This window comes from Lepidochelys olivacea (assembly GCF_965140295.1).
Source record: "Lepidochelys olivacea isolate rLepOli2 genome assembly, chromosome: 7".
NCBI classification, from domain to species: domain Eukaryota; kingdom Metazoa; phylum Chordata; order Testudines; family Cheloniidae; genus Lepidochelys; species Lepidochelys olivacea.
Window position 1 is genome coordinate 122264077 of NC_140417.1, and position 27012 is coordinate 122291088.

General features: G+C 48.7%; 1 protein-coding gene across 3 annotated transcripts in view; it reads right to left on the minus strand.

Moving 5' to 3' along the window:
- Positions 1–9226: 9226 nt before the first annotated feature.
- WBP1L (WW domain binding protein 1 like) overlaps positions 9227–27012 on the minus strand; it is an 86999-nt gene continuing 69213 nt past the window's right edge. For all 3 annotated transcript variants that reach the window (XM_084633833.1, XM_084633834.1, XM_084633835.1), the window contains exons 3-4: positions 13140–13301; positions 9227–11461 (exon numbers count right to left, since the gene is read on the minus strand). In XM_084633833.1, coding sequence (XP_084489959.1) covers positions 10710–11461; positions 13140–13301 — 914 coding nt within the window. In that variant the 3' untranslated portion in view covers positions 9227–10709. The remainder of the gene's footprint in view (positions 11462–13139; positions 13302–27012) is intronic.

A 27012-nucleotide genomic window follows, 5' to 3' on the forward strand; every position in this document is an offset into this window, starting at 1 on the left:
GCTTCAAGCCAGCTTCTCAAGTTTCTGTTTTTGAAGCATCCCTTCGCTGCAGCCACCTGAGGGAAATAGCTCCTCTTGCACATGTAACCCCTTAAGTAACCGGAGTTGGCTCGCCCCAGACACTCCAGCCATTAGGGGGTGATCCCAGATACGACCAGCACCTGCCGATGGTTGGCAGGGGCAGAGTGAGGGCAGCTGGCTTCAGCAGTTACTGGGCTGGCCCAGTCCAAGCCAAGCAGCAAATCTGGGGGCAGGAGGGATGTGATCCCGCATGCCCCCCCCCACATCGGGTCTGAGCAATCCCTCCCCCTCTTCCAGTCCCATTTGCTAAAGCAAAGATTAACTTTAGAGGGCAGGTGGTATTGCTACTGAGTTGCCTCAGTTTCCCTGTTGGGTATGTGTGTGTGGGAGGTTTAGCTCTCTCCAAGGGCTGTCTAGAAAGATGAAGAAAGGAGACCACGAATCAGGCCACCCCCTGGGAATCCTGTCTAAGGCCCCTTCCTAGACACCACCATCCATGTCTTGGCTACACTGGCCCTCTTTGCAGGACTCACCCACCAAGCTGAAGGGAGATGGCTGGCTGGTGTACAATCCCTGCAGCCCCATTTGCAGCATGTGAAGGACGGTGGCTTTAGCCCTGGCGCTTCATGCCAGTGGAAATGACTAATCTCCCTGCATTCTGGCTCACCGGGGGGGGGGGTAAGTGGGGCACTGGTGGCAGGTTGGGGGAGGACTTGAGAGTGTCTGGGTCCCTGCAACAGGTTTCATTTCCAATGTCAATCCATATGCCTTGGAGCAAGAGATATGGGATCAAGGCAAACTGAATAAGCCTGATGGGAAGCATGACAATGAGGGTTATAGGGATTCCATCTGCAAACCTAGAGGAGGAGGAGTTTTAGAGGAGATGCACGGCTGAATCGCAGCAGAGAAAGAGAAGTGCTTGTTTCTTGAAATCCCATCTTAGTGTTTCCCCATTTTGCTGGCCTTGGTGTAGGCATAAAAAGCAGATGGAACCATCCCTTGGGCTGGTGTTCCACCCCCAAATGAGCTTGGCCCTCCAGCAAAACTTGCTCATCAAGTACGTGCGTCAGAGAGAGAGAGAGAGCGCGAGACAGAAGCTCCGTGCCCTTTTAAAATCTTGAAACATTTAGAAAGTAGGCAGATTAGTGACGCTCCCAAGGCCATTGGTACAGAGATCCAGCAGCCTCTTGGCTCCTGATCCAGAATGAGAGTTCAAGGCAGGTTATGGCTGGCTGCTCCAGATGCCACTTGCTCACATGTTTAGCACCGTCTGCTAATTTCGCCTGGGTCATAACAATGATCCAGTTTCTCAGGTTTCCTAGCGAGCTTTTATGGTACTACTTGAGAAGCTGATAAGGGCTGAAATACCCCTCCCCTTCACCCTGGCCCAGCCCTTGAAATAGGCAGACACGATCTACTAAAGTATCAAACACTAAGGCTATGTCTACACTCGCACTTTTGTCAGTCAGGGATGTGCTCTCCCACCGACATAGCTACTGCCGCTCCTTGGGGGATGGGAGAGCTCTCTCCTGCCGGCATAGAGCGCCTAAAGAGGAGACCTTACAGCTGTGCCGCTGTAAGGCCTGTAGTGTAGACCTGGGCCTCTCACCTTTCTTTCCAAGCCAAGGAACAGTCAGCTGGTCACTAAATTCAGAGCATGTGACATGAGGGTGTGCCCCGAACACAGCACAGACAGAGGAACAGACTGCGAATCTGAAGTGATGATGGACGGAGGAGCAGAAGCACAAAGTAAAGACAGATGATGGTTTAGGAAATTCTGGATTTGGATCAAAAATTCTCTGGATTTAGGTTTAAATTAATCTGCTGGAATAGATTTTCAATTCTGGACGTTTGTGTGTGTTGTGTTCTCTCCCCCCCACACACACACGTAAAATTTAAAACATGTAATAATCCTGTAACCACATTATGAGCAATTACAGAACAGCCTTACGATGTGTGTGTGTGATCACTGATGTTCCACTAAAGTCAAAAATGCCCAGCAAATGAGGCACAGGGCTGACATTTCAGATCATGATATCACAATTCCACTTTCCAGGCAGTGCATATCAGGGTGGCTAAGTTCTGATAGCTCCAGTTGCATTCTGCCTAGCTAAATTCTCCTGCAGCTTCAAATGGCTCTTCTCTTCCTGTCCTAACGTGATGGATGCTGTGGGTTGCCGAGTGCCGTTGAAAAGTTACTGGGGTTTACCCCAGAGGCAACTGAAGTTCAATAGTGAGTGAACTGATCCTGGTATAAAGATTTTTAAGACCATAGAATCCTTCAGAAATAGGAAGAGTGAGTGTGTGTCTATTTTAACATTACTATCACTAGCCCCTGAAGCCTGTTGTGAATATTGCCCAGCGTGTTGTCTGCATATATTGTTTGAAACACAACCACAAGCCAGACACATTAACTCACTGTCTACATGACACACACGTATCCACTCCACCCTCCCCCACTTTCTGCATGCCTGGTATTGAGCGAACCTTACTGCTCTGAGCGTCACAGACAGAACCAGTGGGTGTAGGTTTGGGTTGGTTGCTCTCCACCTGCAGAGATACCCTAGGATCGTTTTCTGGAGCCAGAGTGCAATATTTTGCAAATTAAGATCAACTGAAAGCTCAGTCATAGCTTTCAGGGGGGAAAAAAAACCTATAGAAAGATATTGAACGATGAAAAATTAGAGAGATGGTATGTCTCACTGAGCCTGGCGACACCCTTAATTGCCAGAGATTCTGGTGCCACCCTCAGCACCATACGGTCTTTGCTCAGGATATAGAAAAGCTAGTCTAAAATACTGGGATAAAGACCACGGCTGACCACTCCATTCCCCACATGCAGGGGAACTGGGAAGGGGTATACAAACCGCACAGTGGCCAGGAAAGGGTTAATGAGCTGCAGTGGGTTCCGTCAGCCCTACCCCATGACCCCTGGCAGGCTCGGAGGAAGGGGTTAAAAGGGGAGAGTCCGGCTCAGGTGGGGCTGGCGGGGCAGGAGAGCAGAGCTCCAGCTAGCATTCAGAGAGCCTGCTGCCCGTCACAGCCTCCCTTATGCGGGACTTCTTCGCTACCAGCACCTTGTTTGCTGCTCTGGGGTGAAACTGCAGCAGGGGCAACAGCCAAATAACCCCCTTCTGGTTTGGTTAGTCATAGTCGTGGTTTGTCCTGAGCTCAGGAGCGACCCTGGTCCCACGGGATGGGGAACACAAACAGCGACCTAGAGTCCGCTGTGACCCAGCGAGTGAGCGAGACGGGCAGTGGCAGCCCCAACAGGCCCGGCAGCTACTGACAAGCTGCTCTGGGCACCTGGTGAGGATGCTCCCAATCAGTGCGTGGCCACCACCCAGATCTGGCCCCTTGAGGCTCTGCGGCTACAAGTAGCCTCCTGGGGCTGGCTCCCCACAGCGTATTTGATCAGCTGGTTGGGGACATGCAGATACCTCTGGAGATGGCAAGAATGAAACTCTCTCTCCTGCAGGCTTGTCCCCTTCTCTCCAGGGAAGCTGAGGGCAGGAGGAAGCCAAGGCAGACAGCGAGCCCCTGGCTGAGGGTGCAGGGAGGAACCTTGCTCCCAGGGGCAGAAGGACCAGCTCCCCATGGATGTTGGCGGCTTCTCCCCAGATGACTTGAGAGAGAGACTAGAAGGCAGGAAACTGACGGTGGTGGGGAAGCGTGAGAAGGAAATGGAGTTGGTGGCTGCAGGCTGCTCCCATCACGAACACTAGAGCTCTGCAGAGCAGCTCTCCTGCTCTCTGACATGACTCTCCAAGCCATGCCCTGCTCCCTGCCCCAGGGCGCGCAGCCCCACAGCGGGCAGCCCCACAGCGAGGTGCTACATCTGCAGGAGGCACGGCCAGACGAGAGCACCATTCCCATCAGTGTCTGCCAAGAGCCAATGGTCTGCTTCTCACGCGAGCACCCTGGCACCTGTGCAGACGCTGCCCATACCTGGAGCGCAGCTGCAGGCAGGTGTGGATGGCAGAATGCCAGAAACAAGCTGATCTGGGCCAAAGTCCCCATCCAAATAAATGGGACTGAGGCCATAGAACTGGTCTGCTCAGGGTGTGGCCAAATTCTTCTCCTGGACCACTCAGTAGAGGCCAGAGCCCCCGGGAGAGACTATAGTTTTACATCCATGGGAAGGCAAAACTCCACTCAAGCATGCAGGTCCAACTGATCCTACAAGAATGTACAGGGACCCTGTAGTAGGGCTGGCCTCAGCCCTCACTTACCCAGCTGTTCTAGTTCAGGACTGGGAGTACTCTGGGGCGGTATGGAAGAGATTTGGAGAGCCCTCTGGTACTATGACCCAGGCTGCCTCAGCAGACCGGGGCCAGGAACCCAGGAAGCTGGTAGGGAGTAGGTGAAGAGGCAGGACCTGCAAAGGGGAGCTCCAAACAGGAGGCCCCCTTAGACTCCCAAGCAGGTGAGGAGCCAAGGGTGCCCCCTTCAAGAATCAAACATTTTAATGTGCGGTTCCGACTTTGCAGGAGGACAATCGAGAGATGACACACTGAATCAGTTGGCCATAGTGAATGGAGAGGTGACAAATTTCCCCCCAATCAAACCAGGCGATTCCTGTGGTTCAGAATCTGAGCTGAGTGGCTTTACTATCCACAGGAGGACAGTCAAATGGGGGACATATGGGGACAGCTCACAGTACTGCAGCCAGAGCATCAGGATCTCTTACGATTGGCTCACACACCATTGGCAGGACACTTAGGCCAGGAGAAAATCCTACTCAGAGTCAGAGTCCATTTCTTCTGGCTCAGGATCTGTAAGGAGATCAGTGAGGTCTGTGGCTCTTGTCCCGAGCATCAGCCAGTTCCTCCTAAAAGAAGTTTCAAAAGTTCCTCTAGTCCCTCTCCCTTTGAATACACAAGGATGGACTTGGTTGGGCCCCTGGAGAACAGTGCCATAGGGCACCACGCTGGTGACACTGCATTATTCCATGAGGTGCCTGGAAGCAATCCCAATACACACTAGGAAGGCTAAGACCATCGCGACTAAATTGATAAAGGTCTTTGCCAGGGTAGGGTGTGCGCTGGGAGATCTTCACCGACCCGGGGACCAACTTAATATCATGGCTGATGAAGGAGTTACGTAGCCTGTCAAAGATTAAAACCATCCAGACCACCTTGTACCACCCTCAAATGGACAGTCCTGTGGAGTGCTTATACCAGACACTGAAAAGAATGCCCAAGAAGTTCTTGGCCTAAGCCAAGGATCAGGCCAAGGATCTGCAGCAGTAGGATCAACTGTCACGCCCCGACCCTCCCCCGTTTGCTGTACTGAAATTTCTATTTTTTTTTGCCCTTTGAACTCCGATATGGGGGAGAACCCTCCAGTATCTTAGACCTAGTAAGGGGGATGTGGGAGGAGCAGGCTGCGGGGCAGAAAACGTTAATTCAGTACATATTCCAACTCCGCAAGAGGCTCAAGGCCCCGGCCACTTTTCACAATGGAGAATCTCATTCGAGCCCAGCAGGCACATGAGTACGTACACAATGGGGCTCGCCCTAGTGTGTTTAAACTCAGGGATCATATACCCTTATTACTCCCCAGTTTTGTGTCCAAGCTTTCGGCGAAATGGAAGGGGTCCTGCGACATAGCATAGCAGGTGAAGCCAATGAATGATGAGGTTAGGCAATCAAATAAGAAGAAATGGACCTAAGTTTACCATGAAAACCTCTTGAAACCTTGGGATGTCCAATAGCCTTGTTCATAGACCCTTATCTGCTAGAGTTAGGAGCCCAGGCAGCATAGCCTAAAGTAGGGGAGAACCTTCTGCCAGCACAGAAAGTCCAAGTGCAGCAGATTCTTTCCCTTTTTTCACCCTGAATCAGGGTGAACACACTTAACCTATCACGCTATCGAAATCAAGCAGGTCACAGAGGTAGACACACCCTCTGGCTCCTTTTCAGGAAGATGTGGTAAGTTGTTCAACAGGAGCTCCAAACCATGCTGGAACTGGGAGTTACCGAGTGGAGAAGTCCTAGAATGTTGGCCTTCAAATTAGATGGCACCTCCCAGTTCTGCATCAGTTTCTCCCACGCCCAGAGAGGACAAGATACTAGAGTGGTAGGGTGAAGCGAACTACACCACCACACTGGCAGATGCTTCTTGCACCCAGATCCCACGAGAAGACTGCCTTCTCTGCTCTGTATGGGCTCTATCAATGCCAGGTCATGCCATGTGGCCCCCACAGAGCACCTGCAACCATTCAGCAGCTGATGGACCGGGTCCTCCAGCCACAGGCCCAATACGCTATGGTTTATTTGGATGACATGTTCATTTATTGCTGTGGCCAGGAGATCCACTTAAATAGTGTGGTGGCCATCCTCAGGTACCTAGAAGACACTGGGTTGATGGCAAACAGAGCTAAGTGCAAAACAGGAAAGGAGAAAACCACCTACCTGGGATACATGTTGGGGAAGTGCTAGGTCCAGCCCCTTGCCTATCAAGTGCAGACCTTGAAAGCCTGACCTGCTTCCACCACAAAACTGCTACAACAGTTCCTGGGACTCTGGGGTCCTATCTCTGGTTTGTACATGGATTCTCCACCACAGCAGCCCCCATCATGAGGCTAGGAAGGGCTGCTAGTCAGAAGCTTGTGAAATAGCCTTGCTGACACATGGATGGGTAGGAAATCAGTCTAACAGTCTTGATATCTCCTGCTATACATTAGCTGGAAGCTGAATCCCCAAGAGATGGCATCCTCCATCACTGAGAAGGAAGGCCTGGTCATAGAGTCACAGAATATCAGGGTTGGAAGGAATCTCAGGAGGTCATCTAGTCCAACCCCCTGCTCAAAGCAGGACCAATTCCCAACTAAATCATCCCAGCCAGGGCTTTGTCAAGCCTGACCTTAAAAACCTCTAAGGAAGGAGATTCCACCACCTCTCTAGGTAACGCATTCCAGTGCTTCACCACCCTCCTAGTGAAAAAGTTTTTCCTAATATCTAACCTAAACCTCCCCCACTGCAACTTGAGACCATTACTCCTTGTTTTGTCATCTGCTACCACTGAGAATGGTCTAGATCCATCCTCTTTGGAACCCCCCTTCAGGTAGTTGAAAGCAGCTATCAAATCCCCCCTCATTCTTCTCTTCTGCAGGCTAAACAATCCCAGTTCCCTCAGCCTCTCCTCATAAATCATGTGCTCCAGCCCCCTAATCATTTTTGTTGCCCTCCGCTGGACTCTTTCCAATTTTTCCACATCCTTCTTGTAATGTGGGGCCCAAAACTGGACACAGTACTCCAGATGAGGCCTCACCAATGCCCAATAGAGGGGAATGATCACGTCCCTCGATCTGCTGACAATGCTCCTACTAATACAGCCCAAAATGCCATTAGCCTTCTTGGCAACAAGGTCACACTGTTGACTCATATCCAACTTCTCATCCACTGTAACCCCTAGGTCCTTTTCTGCAGAACTGCTGCTTAGCCAGTCGGTCCCTACTCTGTAGCGGTGCATGGATTAAGAAATCTGTAGTAGTGCTGATGAAGTGGATTATAAATCTGGTGATGAAGTGGGCCATGGATATGCTCTGATATTATCTCTTGGAAACCCATTCACCCTGATCACAGATGACAACTTCCTGTGATGGCTAACCACCATGAAAGACAAGTACCTATCCAGCTGTACTCACTCAAAATACAACATAAGGTGGGAAATGCCTGCCGAAACGCAGACTTATTCTCCCAAGGGAGGTGGGGAGAGCTGATGGTACCCTGGTACCATCCCGAAGGGGAGGGTGTGAGATAAGAGACATCCCACACTGGCCAGGAAAGGGTTAACGAACTGCTGTGGGCTACCTCAGTCCCACCCCATGACCCCTGCAGCAGGTGTCAGGCTTGGAGGGAGGGGTTAAAAGGGAAGAGCACAGTTCATTTAGGGCTGGCTAGGACGGAGAACAGATCCCCAGCCCCCACTCTGTGTGAGGGGCCTGGCTGGAGCCAGGAACTTCTTGAGAGCCTGCTGCCTGTCAGAGCTTCTCTGAGGGGAGGTAGGCCTGATGTGGGACTACTCTTTGCTACCAGTGCCTTGCTTGCTGCTGTGGGGTAAGACTGTGGCAGGTGGTGCCCTGTGTGAACAGGGTGGCAGCCAAATGAACCTGTTCTTGTTCCTTTACACCTGGCCACGTTTACACTAGTGATTTTCCCTGAGCCCATCTGAGACCCAGGTCACAGGATCTTTCTACCACAAGGGTAAAGATGGTTTGGAAAAAAACAAAAAAATTGGTTTGTGCCCTTTTTGCTTCTTTATGATCTACGAAGGCAGCCAGAAAGGATTTTTCAAGCACAATGGAAGACCTTGTTTCTCACCTTAGAAACGTCAGGACTATCAACTCACTTTCCTTTGTTGCTGGAGAGGATCTTGAAGATTGAGAGAACTGAAGTGGGAGCTTCCTTATCCTTAAACTGAAAAGGCAGAGTGTTGCAAACTAACAAGGAGAACTTTTCTCCTAAATGTCTGTGAGGCCACCTTCAACACGTGGGATTTAGTGAGGAAATGTTGAGGAAGGAGAAGGTGGCGGTATAGGATTCTTATTATTAAAATCCTGCTTTCTGAAAGTTGTTAAATGCTTTTTAAGCTTTCTTGAAATATGTGAGGAAGAGAGTTTAACAATTTGCAGGTCAATTCTGTAAATGGACAGATTTTAGTTCTCTCCTCAAAGGGAAGAAATGATCAATGAGCACAGCAGCTAGCAACAATTCTCCATGGGGGAAGGGTGAGGAATAGAATTCCTAGGCTTGCAGCAAACGATCAGTTCCCTATTTGTATGAGCCACTGTAAGTCTGGTCATACTGTACAAAGAGCCAGTCAGAACAATTAATGTGCCATGGAGTATTTTTTAACCACATGCGCACACCATAGCATAGAACGGGCTCTGACGAATCTCAATGAAAGACTGTTTCAATGCATCCTATTGTAGAAATTGCAATTCTAGTTCCAGTGAACATCTGCTTAATGTAAGGCTGTTTGTTGGGGGAGGGGAGAGAAACGGCTGCTCTTTAAAAAACGTTGCTCATTACAGATGAACAAGCAGAAACTAAAATGCACGATCTTCAGTACAGAGGTAAAGTATTTAAATGAGAAACCTTGAATAATCCATATTTGTTACCAGCAGAACATAGTGTATGTCAAGTAAAATGTAAACACGGATTTTTGTTCTCCGTTCACAAAATGACACACATGCGAGTTATCAGAAAAGGTGTTATATTTGGTTTCCACGTTACTGAAAACTGATTTTGGTTTCGATCAATCAAATCTGAATGCCTGCGTTAAGGTTTCAATTTCCCTCCATAACAGTAATGATCGAGATGACCATAAGTAAAGGAAAGCTAGAGGGGAACCCAAGCACACTTCATATATAGACTGAGTCCTGCCCTCTTCCACAGGAACGCTCCAGGGAATGTTAGTTTCAGCTGTTTGTTTTTTTTTCCCTTCCCTTTATACTAACAAAAACTCTACTGTTTATTAAAGCAAAGCTACAGTAAATTTTCTTGCAGTCTTACAGCAGGTTTCATGTTACCAGTAGGACATGCATGAATGTATTGCAGTCACACACACAACGCTCAGACATTATACAGTAGCCAGTTGCCACCTTAAAAAAAAAAAGAAAAAACCCTAGACATTCATTTCTTTTAAGTGGTCAGCATTAGAATCGCACCAAACTTTTGGATTAAAAAAAAAAAGAATACTGCACAGGTCTCCGCTGTAAGTAATCCTTTTGCAACAGACAGAGGTTTTTCTCCATTTGTTCAACATGCATCACTGAAACTTGAAGGCACACTGGCCAAAGACAGCCCTGGTTTTTGTTTTATCATCTTAACTAAAGTGCTGCCCTAAGGGTACAAAAATAAAATGAAAAATAAAAAAAAAGGCCAAACCTTTTGCAGCACACAAGCTGAATGTCATGTAGAGAGACCACAGTACTTGGAAAGGCAGCCCAGCTGCCTGGATTCTAACTCATCGCTGTGCTCTGAGAGGCATTGATTAAAGGAATATATTTGCCTTTAAAAAAAAAAAAAAGAGTATGTAAAGGCAAACTCTGCGACCCTTTTTGTAACTTGCATGCTATAGACTAATATTCTGTCTGGAAGAAACTGGTCCTTCAGTTACCAGCATCAAGTGGGGAATCTCCTACACCACTACCTGTTGCTGAAGCACCAAAGATTACAGCACTGTTCTGATTTAGTGATTTATTGTTTGGGGGAAAACTTGGATTATCTCTACTCCCTCAAGAGCACTAATCAAACCAGAACTCTTGGGCTGCTGACTGCCAGTGCTATCAGAAGCTGTGTGCTTCTGGGAAGACACCTGGAGGGTGGAGCCATACTGTATTTCTTATCCTCACAGGGTTAGACTTGCTGAGCTTTATGACTTGCAAGATAAAGCAGGTTCTGGAAAACTAAAACCAACCAAACAGTAATAATCCACCACCAAAATCATCATTAGGAAAGTTCCATTTTACCAAGGTCTCGTTTTGAAACTGAAGTCCCTACTACGTGTAGGCGGAGGGATGCGATTTTAAAAAAACAGGAGCAGTTGCCCACCCTCCCAAGCAGTGCTTTTGGGGATATTCCCAAAATTACATCGGGGGGGGGGGGGAAAAGCTTGCATGACCTTTTTTAAAGTTGTTCTTACTCCTTTTATAGACTCTCCCTTATGACTCAGCCACTTTAGCTGGGAGGGTGATTGGTATGAGAGTTTGGAGAGTCCTGCTCATTTATGGTGTTCAGGAGGACACACACCGGCTGCTGAGGCAGATGGTGGTGGTTATGTTCACGGTGCTGCTCCTCGGAGGCACTGAAAAGCCCTTCTTCCTCATCCCCATGGAGGCGGCCACTGCAGCTGTCACAGAAGTCCAGAGGCCCATCCAAAGTATCGTCAATGAGCCCATCAAGCTCCTTGAGGTCATCGTCATGGTGGCCCCGGTTGCAGACGCAGACTTCAATTCCCGAGTCGCCAGTGAAACGGCGGTGTCTGCTGGGTGTCTTGTCCTTGGCATCGGGAATAGCCCTGTTATGGTCGAAGCTTTCACAGCTGTAATCTTTAAGCAGTTCCTCCTTGCTCTCGGAATCCTTATCCGGGAAGGACACAGGATCGGCCATCTCCTCCAACTCAGGGCCGGTGCTGGAGCTGCCTGGCTCGGTACCCTGCATTTTGGTGACAGTTCGTTCAGCCAGTGTCATGGAGGATTCAGGGTCCCGGACACGGAGGGACCCAGTGCTGTCAGTGCTGCTGTTAGTGCCACCTGGCGGTGGAGGAGAGCTTGTCTGTGCGGGCTGGAGGTTTCTTGGCGTATCCGGGACTGTGCTGTTGCCACCCGCTGGGACGCACTGCTGATGTAAGGCACTATATGGTGGGGGAGGGGTTGGAGGTCGGTTCACCACTTCCTCATAGGGAGGCAGTAAATAATTTGGCAAAAATCCTAAAATCGGGAGGTAGAAGTTATTTCATGTGCAATTTCATGAAATTTGTTATTTAAAATAGATCAATGTCATTCACGTAATTTATGATACTTTGCCCATCTCTAGCAGCTTCTAAACCAGCGGTTCTCAAACTGTGGGGTGGACCTACAGGGGTCGCCAGGGCTGGTTTAGACTTGCTGGGGCCCGGGGCCAAAGCCCCACCACCCAGAGCCAAATCCCGAGGGTTTTAGCCTGGGTGGCAGGGCTCAGGTTACAGGCCCTGCTGCCTGGGACTGAAGCCCTTGGGCTTTTGCTTTGGCCCCTCAGCCTGGGGCAGTGTGCCTGGGTTTTGCCCCCCTCTTCTCCCTCAGGATGGTGGGGATCAGGCGAGTTCAGGCTTTGGTCCCCCCTCCTGAGGTTGTGTAGTAATTTTTGTTGTCAGAAAGCGGTTGTGGTGCAATGAAGTTTGAGAACCCCTGGATTCTAAACCAAGCAACAATGAGTTAGCATCATCCCCTACGTGAGGAGGTAATTATCGCATTTTAGAGAATGGGAAACTGAGGCACAGAGAGAACGTGACTAGATCAAGGTCAGAGGGAGTCTGTACAGAGCTGGGAGTAAAATCCAGATCTCTTGACTCCCAGTCCCATGCTTTAGCTATTAGACCACCCTGAACAGTGCACTATAAATTACAGCAGAGAATAATCCTGTATTGGTTGCAGGAAGCCGACTAGGTGACTTCACAGATTGCTAGGCTGGGGTTCTCTAATCACTGGTGTTTACATTTCAAAAAAAAAAAAAATCAAAGATTTCACCCCCCTGAAGCTTTTTGCATATGTAAGAGGAGGCAGCAACTAGAGTAAAATTAAGAGACTTGGCCCCTATGTTGTTTTAATATTGGATTCAGTATTTCTGGTGTGGCCAGAGTGAAACCCTATCACCACGAGTGGCGAGGGGAACACTATATTTGTGCTTATAATGGACCCACAAATCAATTAAAGGTTTTCCTAAGGAGACAAAACAGGCTGAAGTGGACTGAATTAAGCAACTGATCAAAACACTCTTTAAACAGTATAACTTCAAGGGAAATGTCCTTATATCATAATGCATCAGGGCAACTGCATTCTCTCCTCTTTCTGCCAATATAGCTCCCACAGATGCAGTAACAATGAATCTGTTAACTCACTGGAAATCTAGCATGGTCTAGTAGGCAGAGTATAGGATTGGGAACCAGGAGGGTCACAGCTGAGTCATCATTCCCACCTGGCCCCTGAGTGACCAATCTCTGTCAAGCCACTTTCTTTACCTCAGTCAAACCAGCTGCAAAAATAGGTTACATAGCAGGCGTATCAAAGAAAGATCGTTCCAAGCTCTCCTGAATATGGTCTTTTAAAAACCTCTCCATGGCTCCAGGAAAAGGTACAGATAACCCAGGAGCAGAAAAATGACAGGGATAAAGGCCCTGTTGCTGGCACAGTTCTGCTTCCAGAGTCAGCAGGGCCACATGTTCCAGGCAGCTAGAATTTACCTCCTCCTCTCCACAAACCACAAGTTAGGCAGCAGCAGCCCCCAACCTCTCCCTCTGACCCAGCAGCTTCTCCCCTCCTCCACCCGACATGGTGAATTCTTTGGTCTTTACTCTTTCAAAAGCCAGCCTGCTCCCTGTTGCATCTAGGAAGATCTGTAGGAAGTACATACGGAAATAAAATGGCAGAGCTGAGTAGTTATGGGCTTCCCGGTAAGCAATCAGGTTAATCTCGTGTTGCCGCTGCTGTGCCTGGAGGCGGTGTTTGGCACGCCGATGATGGCAAACGCAACAGCAGCTAAGTATGATGATGACAGTCCACACCAGCCAGAACCCTGGGAACAAACAGGGAGGGAAGAACCGGTTATTCACAGTGCAATTCATTTCCGTGGGGGGAGAAATGCGAAGTACACACAAGATGCAGTGGAAAAGATTATGGGATAATATTTAAAGCAACGAGGTGCAAACCTAAAGCTGCAACGTCTGCAGATGTTCTATATGTTACACTTGTGTTCAAAAATATACAGGTTACAACTAGGCTCCACAGCGATATATTGACCCTAACAACAAACTGGGCAATTTTATACGTGCTTCAGCACTCGAAAGAGCAGAGTTCTGGGAGAGATCACGAACATGCTGGGGACACAGCTCCAAGCTGTCCAGGCACCATGCTTCCTGTCAAACATCTAACCCATCATAAATGTTTGTTCTAGGCAAAAAATATGGTTCCATATAGAGCTGATGATGGCAAAACAGATGACTCTAGACCAGAAGGATACTTCAGCTTCAAACGATAGATCTCACCCAAGCAGCAGTATACATCAGCACTGAGTTTCTCTTTTCCCCGGGGGTGCCGCGCCCCCACTCCTCTCCCTCCCCTGAGGCCCCGCCCTTGTTCCACCTCTTCCTGCCCCCGCTCTGACCCCTCCCCAATCCCCAGCCTGCTTGCTGCTCTCCCCCTTGCCCCAAGCCCCTCCCCTAGCTGCCAATCAGCAAATTGGGGGTGCCTTCAAACAGCTGTTGCTGGTGGGTGCTGAGCACCCACTATTTTTTCTGGGAGTGCTCCAGCCTCGGAGCGCCCATGGAGTCGGCGCCTATGGCAGTATATGAAGGGCCCTGACAAATGTTAGACTTCCTTTGTAATCCAAGGACAGAGAACAAGTCTGATATTGATCTGACTGGAGACTAACATTTCTCATTAGTAAATTACCGAATATGTAAACTTTGGTGTGACCTGGCACACATGAAGAGGGTGCACGAGGACGACGACCTTGAGAACTTCACCTTCTGTGGCTGCCTAAGAGATGGGATATGGGAGGCGCTGGTGAGAGGAGACAGGTCGGGGGGACTAGGGCTTGTGCCTCCTGCATGACATGGGGTTGGAACAGGGGAGCCACAGCAGTGCCAGCCCCCACAGGGCCTCCCGGGGTCTCAGCTGGGGCCAGCTCTAGGGCAGTGTTTTTCAAACCGTGGGTCGCCTTGCTTTGGTCATCACCGCCAACCAGGACGTTAAAAGTCCCATTGGCGGGGCTGCCCAGCTAAGGCAGGCTAGTGCTTACCTTTTCCAACACTGCGCTGTGGCCTGGAAGCAGCCAGCAGCGGGTCCGGCTTCTAGGCAGGGGGGCCACGGGGCTCCGCGCGCTGCCCCTGCCCCGAGCACCGGCTCCGCACTCCCACTGGCTGGCTTGGGGGAGGGGTGGGAGTGGTGCCTGCGAGTGAGAGTGACACGGAACCAGACCTGCTGCTGGCCACTTCTGGGGTACAGCGTGGTCCATGGTGCACCCCAGCTGAGCTGCTGACCGGGAGCTGCCGAAGGTAAGTCCGTGCCCCAACCCTGCGCCCCTGCCCTAAGCCCCCCCCCCCCAACCTGGAATCCCTTCCTGCACTCCAAACCCCTCATTCCAGGCCTCACCCCAGAGCCTGCACTCCCAGCCCAGACCCTCTAATACACCCCGACCCCCTACCCCAGCCCAGAACCCCTCCTGCACCCCAAACTCCTCATCCCCAGCCCAGAGCCCTGACCCCCTCCTGCACCCCAACCCCCTGTCCCAGGCCAGAGCCCCCTCCCACACACACACTCATTCCCAGTCCCACCCCGCAGCCCTCACCCCCACACCCCAACCCTCTGCCCCAGCCCAGAGCCTGTGGCCCCAGCCCAGAGCCCTGACCCCCTCCTCACCCCAGCCCCATACCACAGCCCTGAGCGCTGCCAAACCCAGAGCCCCTCCTGCACCCCAAGCTCCTCATCCCCAGCCCCATCCCACAACCCTCACCCTCAACCCTCTGCCCCAGCCCTGAGCCCCTCCCACACCCCAAACCCTTCATCCCCAGCTCTGTTGGGTTGTGGGCATCTACAATTTTCTTCAACTGGGTCCCCAGCAAAACAGTTTGAAAACCACTGCTCTAGGGTGCAGGGCTCAGACCTCCCCACTCTGGTATTAACGAAATGGGTGTGAATTGAGTTGTTCACAAAAAGCAGATCTTTTTCTCATGACAGAAGCAAGCAGGGAGCAGGCAACAGAACACTGGCATAGCATGTCATCACTTTATTTTGTATTCCTTTAATTGCACAGGCTGAAAAATTATCTATTGAATTAAGAAAAGATTGACACACACCCAGTGACAGCCAAATCTCTCCAAAGACTCAACTGGAAATTCAACCCTGTGGGATAGGCCTCTCCTGGGATTAGGAGGAATAGGGGTTGGGGGGAAGGAGGCTATCCACCCCCTGTTGGAGGGTAAAGGACCCTGCAGCCCCCCCCCATCCTACTGCAACTGTGGCTGCAACTTCTGAAAGAACTCTAAACTTTCTTACATCCTTACGTAGGACACTGAAAAACTCCATAAAGGCCCAAAAATCAGTGAGAGGCGAAGTTTGTTTTTGTACCTTTCCCTTTTGTTTGAATTCCCGTGAATGTGAGTAACAAACTTCTGAAACATAAAACAAAATTTCCTTTTGGAGTCCAGCACTTTTGATAATCCAAAAGGAAACTTTTCAAAAAAAACCCACACCAGTGTTTTCCACTGGTTGTGGTCACTCCTGCTTTCATTTCTCTCATTCTGGACACCATAAAGTCAACCGTTCAAACTCTCTGGTTTTTGTGCATTAACACAATGCTTTTTCACAAGGGAATTTTAAAACAAAACTCTTTTTATCCACCTCTCTCCAAAAAGCAAACCTGCCCCAACCACTCTACACCAGGACAATAATTCTAGAAATATCTGTTTTACATAGGATTCTGCCTTGCTAGCCACAATGTTTAGGGGTGTTTGGTTCAGATTCATCTCTGGTTTATTCTTTTTAAACCTAATTTTTGGCCTAACTTACTTAGCAGCGCCCCTTTACAAATACACACACACACACACACAGGTGCTGAGAGCATCTGCATAGTTAAGGTTTACTTTTAGAAGGTGGGGAGAGGGAGCAAGAAAAACCTAGAAATCTCTGGAATGAGCAATCATTCATTCCAAACTTAGGACAGAAAGTAGTGTACCCACTGCACTAACTTTGAATAATTTCATTGTACTCAGTTCAAACAAATACAATCTACTGTGCCTCCAAGCTCTTAGAATGGCGCCTTGTCTTGACAATGGGAGATACACAAATCAGCCCAAATTCCTATCTTGGCCAAGCAAACGAAATACTGGATCTCTCTTTCATTATACAATTAGATTTCCATTCCTCCAGGAAAATTATCTTGTGCCCAGAAGTGTTGATGTAGGAGTACTCTGCATCTCCTAATATCTGTAGGTAAGTCCTGTTTAAAGCTCCCATGCAGTTTTTCTAGCTAGTCTACTCTGCCGGGCTTACTGTAAGGGTGACAGAAAAGAATGTGAAAACAATGAGGAGTCCTTGTGACGCCTTAGAGACTTTTATTTGGGCATAAGCTTTTGTGGGCTAAAACCCACTTCATCAGATGCATGGAGTGAAAAATACAGTAAGCAGTATATATATTACAGAATGTGAAAAGATGGGAGTTGCCTTACCAAGTGGGGGGTCAGTGCTAACGAGGCCAATGCAATCAAGGTGGATGTCACCCATTTCCAACAGTTGACAAGAAGGTGTCAGTATCAGCTGAGGGAAAATGACTTTTTGTAGTGACCCATCCACTCCCAAATTTGTTAGTCTCTATGGGTATGTCTACACTATGACATTAAGTCGAATTTATTAGAAGTTGATTTTTTAGAAAGTGATTTTAGACAGTCAATTGTGTGTGTCCCCACTAAACGTATTGAGTCGGCGGAGTGGGTCCACAGTACCGAGGCTAGCGTCTACTTTCGGAGCATTGCACTGTGGGTAGCTATCCCACAGTTCCCGCAGTCTCCGCCGCCTATTGGAATTCTGGGTTGTGCTCCCAATGCCTGATGGGGCAAAAACATTGTTGCCAGTAGTTTTGGGTACATGTCGTCAGTTGCCCCTCCCTCCGTGAAAGCAACGGCAGACGATCGTTTCGCAACTTTTTTCTGTGCGGGCGCCATACTGCTTTCAGCAGCCAGTGCAGTAGGTCTGCAAACCATCGTCATCATCCACCGCTTCCGCTACCACTCTGCTCTCCTGGTGGTCTTGCAGGGCCACTTCCGCTGCAACTCTGCTCAGCTGCTCTTGTCTCGCCATACCACGGCAAGCGTGCAGCCTGCTCAACTGTTGTGTCCTGGCAGCAGACGGTGCCGTAGGTCTGCAAAACTGGTCATCCAACCACTGCTTCCCCTGCAACTCTGCTCTCCTGCAGACACCATACCACAGCAAGCATGGAGCCCGCTCAGATCACCGTGGCAGTTATGAACATTGTAAACACCTTGCGCATTATCATGCAGTATATGAAGAACCAGAACCTGCAAAAGCAGGCGAGGAGGCGATGGTAGCGCGGTGATGAGAGTGATGAGGACATGGACACAGACTTCTCTCAAAGCACGGGACCCGGCAATTTGGACATCCTGGTGACAATGGGGCAGGCTCATGCGGTGGAACGCTGATTCTGGGGAGGGAAACAAGCACAGACTGGTGGGACTGCACAGTGTTGCAGGGCTGGGATGATTCCCAGTGGCTGCGAAACTTTCGCATGCATAAGGGCATTTTCATGGAACTTTGTGACTTGCTTTCTCCTGCCCTGAAGCGCAAAAATACCAAGATGAGAGCAGATCTCATAGTTCACAAGCGAGTGGCGATAGCCCTCTGGAAGTTTGCAACGCCATACAGCTACCAGTCAGTCGGGAATCAATTTGGAGTGGACAAATCTACTGTGGGGGCTGCTGTGATCCAAGTAGCCAACGCAATCACTGAGCTGCTGCTATCAAGGGTAGTGACTCTGGGAAATATGCAGGCCGTAGTGGATGGCTTTGCTGCAGTTGGATTCCCTAACCGTGGTGGGGCAATAGACAGAATGCATATCCCTATCTTGGGACAGGATCACCAAGGCAGCCAGTACATAAACCAAAACGGGTACTTTTCAATTGTGCTGCAAGCACTGGTGGATCACAAGGGACGTTTCACCAACATCAAGCTGGGATGGCCAGGAAAGGTACGTGACGCTCGCATCTTCAGAAACTCTGGTCTGTATGAACAGCTGCAGCAAGGGACTTACTTCCCAGACCAGAAAATAACCAATGGGGATGTTGAAATGCTTACAGTTATCCTTGGGGACCCAGCCTACCCCTTAATGCCATGGCTCATGAAGCCGTACACAGGCACCCTGGACAGAAGTAAGGAGCTGTTCAACTATAGGCTGAGCAAGTGCAGAATGGTGGCAGAATGTGCCCAGCCTTCTGTTGCTTGGGCAGTCCTCTGGGGTGGAGTGGTTGGGTGCTTGGAGGCCCCCCGCCCCGCGTTCTTGGGCCTCTGGGAGAGGATGCTATGGAACTTGGGGAAGAGGGTGGTTGGTTACACAGGGGCTGCAGTGGCGGTCTGTGCCTTTCCTGCACACCTCAACCAAATACCGGAGCATATCAGTTTGATCCTCCAGTAGCCTCAGCATTGCATCCTGCCTCCTTTCATCATGCTGCCGCCACCTTTCCTCTTGATCTCGCCACCTCTCCTGTTGCTCCAGCCATCTGTCCTCACGTTCATTTTGTGCTTTCCTGGAATCTGCCATTGTTTACCTCCACGCATTCTGCTGGGCTCCTTCAGTGCGGGAGGACTGCATGAGCTCAGAGAACATTTCATCGCGAGTGAGTTTTTTTTGCCTTCTTATCTGCGCTAGCCTCTGGAACAGAGATGCTAGTCGCAGTGTAGAAATATCTGCAGCCGCAAGAGGAAAAAAAGGGAGATTAAAACTGAAAAAGACACACTGGCCATTTAAAAGGAGGAGCTGATGTTTTTGGGTTAATGTGCAGCACAAACCCAACTAAACCCCCCCGACACCCAATTCTCTGGAATGATCACTTCACCCCTCCCCCCACCACGACAGCAGGGATGATTTCTTTTCAGCCACAGGCAAACAGCCCAGCAGGAACGGCCACCTCTGATGTCCCCTTAATAAAATTCCCCTATTTCAACCAGGTGACCATGAATAATATCACTCTCCTGAGGATAACACGAGAGATAAAGAACGGATGTTGCTTGAATGCCAGCTAACACTGGACACACGCTGCCATGCTTTCTTATGCAATAATTCCAGATTACGTGCTACTGGCCTGCCGTGGTAAAGTGTCCTACCAGGATGCAATAAGGCTGCCCTCCCCAGAAACCTTTTGCAAAGGCTTTGGGAGTACCTCCAGGACAGCTTCATTGAGATGTCCCTGGAGGATTTCCCTCCATCCCCAGACACGTTAACAGACTTTTCCAGAAGCTGTACTGGCCGCAAATGCATCCCAAGTCTTTAGGGCAAATTAATCATTAAACACTCTTGCTTTTAAACTGTGTATTATATTTACAAAGGTACACTCACCAGAGGTGCCTTCTCCGCCTTCAACATCCGGGAGCCCGGGGTTGGGAGGGTATTGGCTCCAGGGTGATAAACAGTTCCTGGCTGTCGGGGAGAACGGTTTCTTTGCTTGCCTGGTGTGCGCTATCATCTTCCTCGTCCCCAAAATCCTCATCCCTGTTGCGTAAGACTCCCTTGCAGGAGTCCACGTACAGGTGTGGGGTAGTTGTAGGGGCACCCCCTAGAATTGCATGCAGTTCATCATAGAAGCGGCATGTCTGGGGCTCTGACCCCGAGCGGGTGTTTGCCTCTTGGGTTTTTTTGGTAGGCTTGCCTGAGCTCCTTAAGTTTCACGCGGCACTGCTGCGGGTCCCTGTGATAGCCTCGGTCCTTCATGCCCTTGGAGATTTCTTCAAATATTTTGGCATTTCGTCTTTTGGAACGGAGTTCTGATAACACAGATTTGTCTCCCCATACAGCGATCAGATTCAGTACCTTCCATGCTGGAGCTCGTTTGCGATTCTGGGACTCCATGGTCATCTCTGCTGATGAGCTCTGCATGGTCACACCACGATGGCCAAACAGGAAATGAAATTCAAAAGTCTGCAGGGCTTTTCCTGTGTACCTGGCCAGTGCATCCGAGTTGAGAGTGCTGTCCAGAGCGGTCTCAATGGAGCACTTTGGGATTGCTCCTGGAGGCCAATACCGTCGAATTGCATACACACTAACCCAAATTTGACCCGCTGATGTCAATTTCAACGCTAATCCCCTCGTCGGGGAGGAGTACAGAAATCGATTTTAAGAACCCAATAAGTCGACAACAATGGCTTCATTGTGTGGACGGTTGCAAGGTTAAATCCATCTAACGTTGCTAAATTCGACCTAAACTCCTACGACCTAAACTCGTAGTGTAGACCAGGGCTATGGCTACGGCTACACTTGCAAATGTAGAGCGCTTTGAGTTAAATCAGCCTTCATAGAGCACAGTAGGGAAAGCTCTGCAGTCTGTCCACATTGACAGCTTCAAGCGCACTGGCGTGGCCACATCTGCAGCACTTGCAGTGGCATTGGGAGCGGTACGTTATGGGCAGCTATCTCAGCATGCAATTGACTGCAACGTGCTTTTCAAATGGGGGGGTGGAGTGTGACAGGGAGTGTGTTGTGTGTATGTGGGGGGACAGAGTGGATTTTTGGGGTGCTGAAAGCATGTCAGCATGCTGTCTTGTAAGTTCAGACAGCAGCAGACTCCCCCTCCTCCCCGCCCCTCTCTCTCTCTCTCTCTCACACACACACAGCATTCCACAGTAATGCTTTGTCTCCGCGCCAGCTTTCAAAGGCCATATCCGCATTCCTAGGCATGTTCAAAACAATGACAAGAGCGGCCACTTGACTTAAGGGGATTATGGGACGTTTCCCGAGGCTGATCAGAGCGCAGTAATGCAACACCTTGTTCACAGTGAAGCCCGGGCATTTCACCCACTACGCACCAAGTGTTAATCTTCTCGCTGAGGTGGAGTACCAGGAGCCCTCTAGCCGTGGAGTCAGAGAGCTCTACTTGTCTTGCCAGCGTGGATGGGGAGTGAGCTGGGGCGCCCAGGACTGCTTTAATGCGCTCTAACTCACAGGTGTAGCCAAGCCCTATGGTGCCACAAGGACTCCTTGTTGTTTTTGCTGATACAGACTAACACGGCTACCACTCAGAAAAGAATGTGAACTTTTGAGTAACAAGAGTGACAAGGAATGTCTCAATGTTCCATCCTGATGTCAGAATTTTGGTATTTCTCTCTCCCCAAAAAGAAAATGAGTACTTGTGAAACTTTAGAGACTAACAAATTTATTTGAGCATAAGCTTTCGTGAGCTACAGCTCACTTCAACGAAAGTTTATACTCAAATAAATTTGTTAGTCTCTAAGGTGCCACAAGTACTCCTTTTCTTTCTGCGGACACAGACGAACACAGCTGCTACTCTGAAACCTCTCTCCCCCAGTCACTCCCACTCCAAAGAGGCCTTTATCCAGAGTACTGAGGATTGCCCCACTCCAATCTCCAACACTGCTTGGAGGGGCTGATTTGCAATCAGCACCTTTCTGGCTGAAGATGAATGGACAGAACTCCTCTTGAAAGAGCTGCTATCCACTCACTCAAGCCCTAGCTAGACTAGGAAGTGAGAAACCAGTCATTGAAATCAGGTCTTTCACATAGCATTATTATGGAGTCAGCACTATGGCAGGTCTAGATTTCATTTAATCTCGAGAAGAAAAGAGCAAGGAAAGAGGAGAGGAGAGAGATATGGAGAAAGTCATCCAGAGCCATACTCAAAAAACAGCTGCGAATTACACCCACCCTTTTCCAACTGTTACAGGGTTGCTAAAATAAACACAGAAGCAGATTACTGTAGTACATTTTATCAGTTAATTTCCCGAAGAATTATTCCCATACTGGTAAGCTGTGCATGTTCAGTTAAGATGTGCTGGAGAGATGCCACTGTTAAGCAATTGCAGCTGAGACAGCAGAATTCTTCTATTGGGATAGCTGCTCCCTCCCACGTCTTAGTCCTCCAGATACAAATAAAATATTTCTAAATAAATCTTATTGCAAAGGAACCCAAAGTGCTTTACAAGACAAACTGATAGACAAGCTGGATGGAGGGGCTCAAGTAAAGCACAGTTACCTCTGGGGTGAAGTGTGGCAACTGAATAACACAGCAATATCACACAACAATTCAGGATAGTAAATTAATGCTGGATTCCACTGAAACTGCAGGTGGACTTTGAGGGAGGCAGAACATAATTAACTTGCCTGTCATCTGACCAATACACCAGGAACACCACACCCTATTCTTATGGAAAGGATCATGGGATTGTTCTTGACCAGAAGCAGTCAAGACTTCTGCTGTATTCCTCATATGAATTTCTGGAACCAGAGCCAGCAAACACCATGCGGAGGGATTGGTTCACTGACCACCAACACTTCTTGCATCCTGTAGGTATTCATAGGTGGCCTCCCCGCCATGCCCCAATTACTGACTCAGCCCAGGCCAGAATAGCTTGTTAGATGAGAGGATCATAGTGCAAGATGTTAAAAGTTGCAGGCCATAAAAATCTTAAAACGTAGCAAATATGTAGTGCAACGATTTATCTGAAGTGAAAGTATGAATATAAGGCTAAGCGCAAAGATGTCTAGTAAGATACACTGAAAATACTGTGCTTACGAGAGGGGAAAAGCACATTAGGGAGTGAACTATATGTGAGTGCACTGAGTGTTGACTGACCTGGAACGAGCAACGGTGAAAATGTGAACAGAAACACAGGCAGGATCATGCACAGAATAGGTTGTTCTTTCTGGAGGTGGGGGAGAGTAGGGGATTTCCAAAGTCACCCACACAAGACTGGCCACATAGCAATTATCAGAAAACCCACAGAGATGAAAAATGATGAGAGAATGATCTACTGGTTGACCGGTGGCGATCCTGAGCTGGCAAAGCACGGCTGAGCACAGTGGCAGCAGCTGCGCTCCTAATCTGGAGAAACATTCATAGATTCCAAGGCCAGAGGAACCATTATGATCATCTAGTCTGACCTCCTGTATAACGCAGGTCACAGACCTTTTAGAACCACCACCAAACCTGTAAGTATGGCCTGCATTTTGTTTCCTACCCTTGGGACATGAACACAAAAGAAAACGTGTTTTCCATTATGCACAGGATAAAATATACTTCTGGAGGGACTAAATAAAAGCCTTGCAAGTGTTGTTTTAAAGACAGAGAGAGCAAGTCTACCTCATACAAACAATGGGGGAGATATTCAACAGGCAAAATAGAAGTCTGGCACCCAACTTCCAATGAAAGTCAATACAAGTCAGGCACCTACCTGCCCTCTGTGCCTTTGAAAATCTTTCCCTGATGTGTTTCAACAACTTTCTCCCTCCCACGTGGAAGACACCTGCTGGCTTCATTTTGGGCTGATCAAAATTATCCTTCCAAGGAAGGTGATAAAAGAACAGGCAGGGATTAGGCTACCCTGAGATGGAAAGTGCCTTCTTTGGAAGAATGACCAATCACTTCTTGGCCTATTGGTCGATAGCATCAAGATCTTTCAAATAGACAGAAATGACAGAGCGGCTCATATTCTTGGTTAAAAAGATGTACAGGACAATCATCAAATTCACGGAAGTTTCTGAATATTTCTCAGTTTACTGAAACAGTTCTGTCAAAAACAGAGGCTGCCCTCATCTCAAAAAAGGTCTGCCTCTGAGACATACTGGTGTCAACAGCAATCTGTGGAGGATATGGCAATAGTGATGCAATCAAAAGTGTTGATTGCATCAGTAACAGCCAGGGAGTTAAGTTTTTCCACAAGAGCTCTGTGCCACATAGTGTCAAAAGCTTTTATTAAAAGATATTAAAGACAATGACATTAGTTCCATACACAGCATCAAACACACTGTCCAGGTAACAACAGTATGAATTCTGAGCTTAAGACAGCCAAAACAGGTGCCATACTAGGATTTTTGTGGGTGGAGGTTCTGCTCCCAATACAATCAAACCCTTTTCTGCTACACATCGGTATCTTTGGAGATAGAAATCAGGGATGGGATGGAACACCTACTCCTCCTAGGAAATAGTAACCACTTCAAAACTACCACTCTCAGAGTCAGTGTTCCCTATAAAATATTCTGGGCCAATGGCCATGGAATTGCTCAGATTTTTTTTTTTTTTTTTTTTTAAAGCCTAACCTATAACAACATTTCACCAAGAGGGGAAGAGGTCATTTTCTGTCTGACAACAGGAGGCACAAATACCATGTTCACCAAGGGCAACATTCCAAGCAAAGATTTCACTGAGGGAAGCTCCTTTTATCCAGTACAAAATGGAAAACATGTTTTCTTTCGTGTTCGTGTTGCAAGGGTAGGAACAGAATAATCTGCCCTAGAGATCACAGTAAACTTGGGTAAATGCCACTGTTCTGTTGGCAAGAAACTCACTAAGGCCAAGCCAAAAAACACCACAGAGTGCTTCTCTGTCTGACAAGCACGTTGGGTAATCTTGGCATCACAATATCTGGTCCAAACAGGAGGGGATGTGGGGCAGTTTCACTGACTGAAAGGCATACTTCCAAGTAGCAACATCTTCCTCAAAGATGCTTGAATAAAAGCTAGTTGAAGGGTCAATATTTTTGTCACCCAAGAACGGGAGACCACTTTAATCAATGTTGCAAGCTTGGTGCACTGGAGTTTTGCAGATTGTGTCAGGAAAAGACATCTCTGATCACAAGGCCATGTCAATATCCTGCCTTTTCAGAGAAGAAGCTGCTCCAAATCAGTGCTGTCTCTTAAGAAGGGATTATGAGGCTACTGACAATGTACGTTATCATACAACAGCTGAAGCTGCCAAATGTAACAAATATTTGTAGAGTGGAATAGTCAAAACTCCAACCCGTTTTGTTGCCCTCAGAGCTGCTGACTTGAACATGTGGCGATGGAGGTTAACTGCAGCTAATTCTTAGCCTCCTAGATGGTGGTGAATATACACATGCCGCAACTACTGTATAAAACCTGGACACAATAATACAATAATAAAAGACATAATAAACAGTTCTGAACATCCCTGCTTGTAGCTTCATCATCTTTCAACTAGAGTCAATATGAGGCAGCAAATCAGCAAACGCTATTTAAGTCTATGTCTCTGTCCTGGGGAAAGACTACCTAGAGATAAATAACTTCTTTATGCTCCAGATGAAATAACAATGCTAGAGGCCTAGTGAGGACCAGCCTAGGGCAACTGATCCCCAGTCTCTGTTACTAGAATACAAACAGCAAGTTGAACAATGGCCTCAAATGAATCCAAGGTGCACATCAAGTTTCAGAACATGTCCAGGCCACTGGAAAACCAACTCCAAGATAACATTTTACACAGGCAAACCAAAGCGGTGAGAGGTGCAGAAGAAGGTCAGAGGTAAAATGACCACAGGAGGTATGTCTACATTGCAATTAAAAACCTGCAGCTGGCCCATGCCTGCTGACTCAGGCTAGCCAGACTCTGGCTAAGGGGATGATTAATTGTGGTATAGATGTTCAGGTTTGGGCTGGAGTCTAGGCTCTAGGACCCTGCAAGGTGGGAGGGTCCCAGAGCTCAGACTGCAGCCTGAGCCCGTCTACACCGCAATTAAACATCCCCGTAATCTGAGCCCCTTAGTCCAAGTCAGCTGGCACAGGCCAGCCATGGGTGTCTAACTGTAGTGTAGACATACCCTAGGAAGGGTTCCTAAGGAACTATCCTGCCTTTCCTTGATGTTTAAGAGGTACTACATCAGAGGTGGGCAAACTACGGCCCGCGGGGTTACGTGCAGGCAGTGAGCTCCTGCCGCTCTGAGCAGCATAAGGGGGTGGTGGCAGCAAGTGCAGCGGTGGGGGGGTTGGGCGGGGGGCCCTGGGGGGGCAGGGAGGGTTGGATAGGGGATGGGATCCCAGGGGGGAGGGAGGGGCAGTCAGGGGACAAGGAGCAGGGGAGGTTGGATGGGTCGGGAGTTCTGAGGGGGCGGGAAGTGGGAGAGGGCTGGGGCCAGGCTGTTTGGGGAGGCACAACCTTCCCTACCCAGCCCTCCATATAGTTTCGCACCCCAATGTGGCCCTGGGGCCAAAAAGTTTGCCCACCCCTGTACTAGATTATAATAGTCCAGACTAGGCAAGACTGCTGCTGCTCCTATATAATAAAGCAATCAGTAAAGAGGGCCAAAACCTCTGTACTGTATATTTCCTCCTCTACCCTTCTATGAGCTATTACCAGCAGGAGAGTGAGTTTGTGTGTGTATGGGGGTGGGGGGGATGTGAGAACCTGGATTTATGCAGGAAATAGCCCAGCTTGATTGTCATGCACATTGTGTAAAGAGTTGTCACTTTGGATGGGCTATCACCAGCAGGAGAGTGAATTTGTGGGGGGGGGGTGGAGGGTGAGAAAACCTGGATTTGTGCTGGAAATCACTTTAGATAAGCTATTACCAGCAGGACAGTGGGGTGGGAATAGGTATTGTTTCATATTCTCTGTGTATATATAAAGCCTGCTGCAGTTTCCACGATATGCATCTGAGGAAGTGAGCTGTAGCTCACGAAAGCTTATGCTCTAATAAATTGGTTAGTCTCTAAGGTGCCACAAGTCCTCCTTTTCTTTTTGCGAATACAGACTAACACG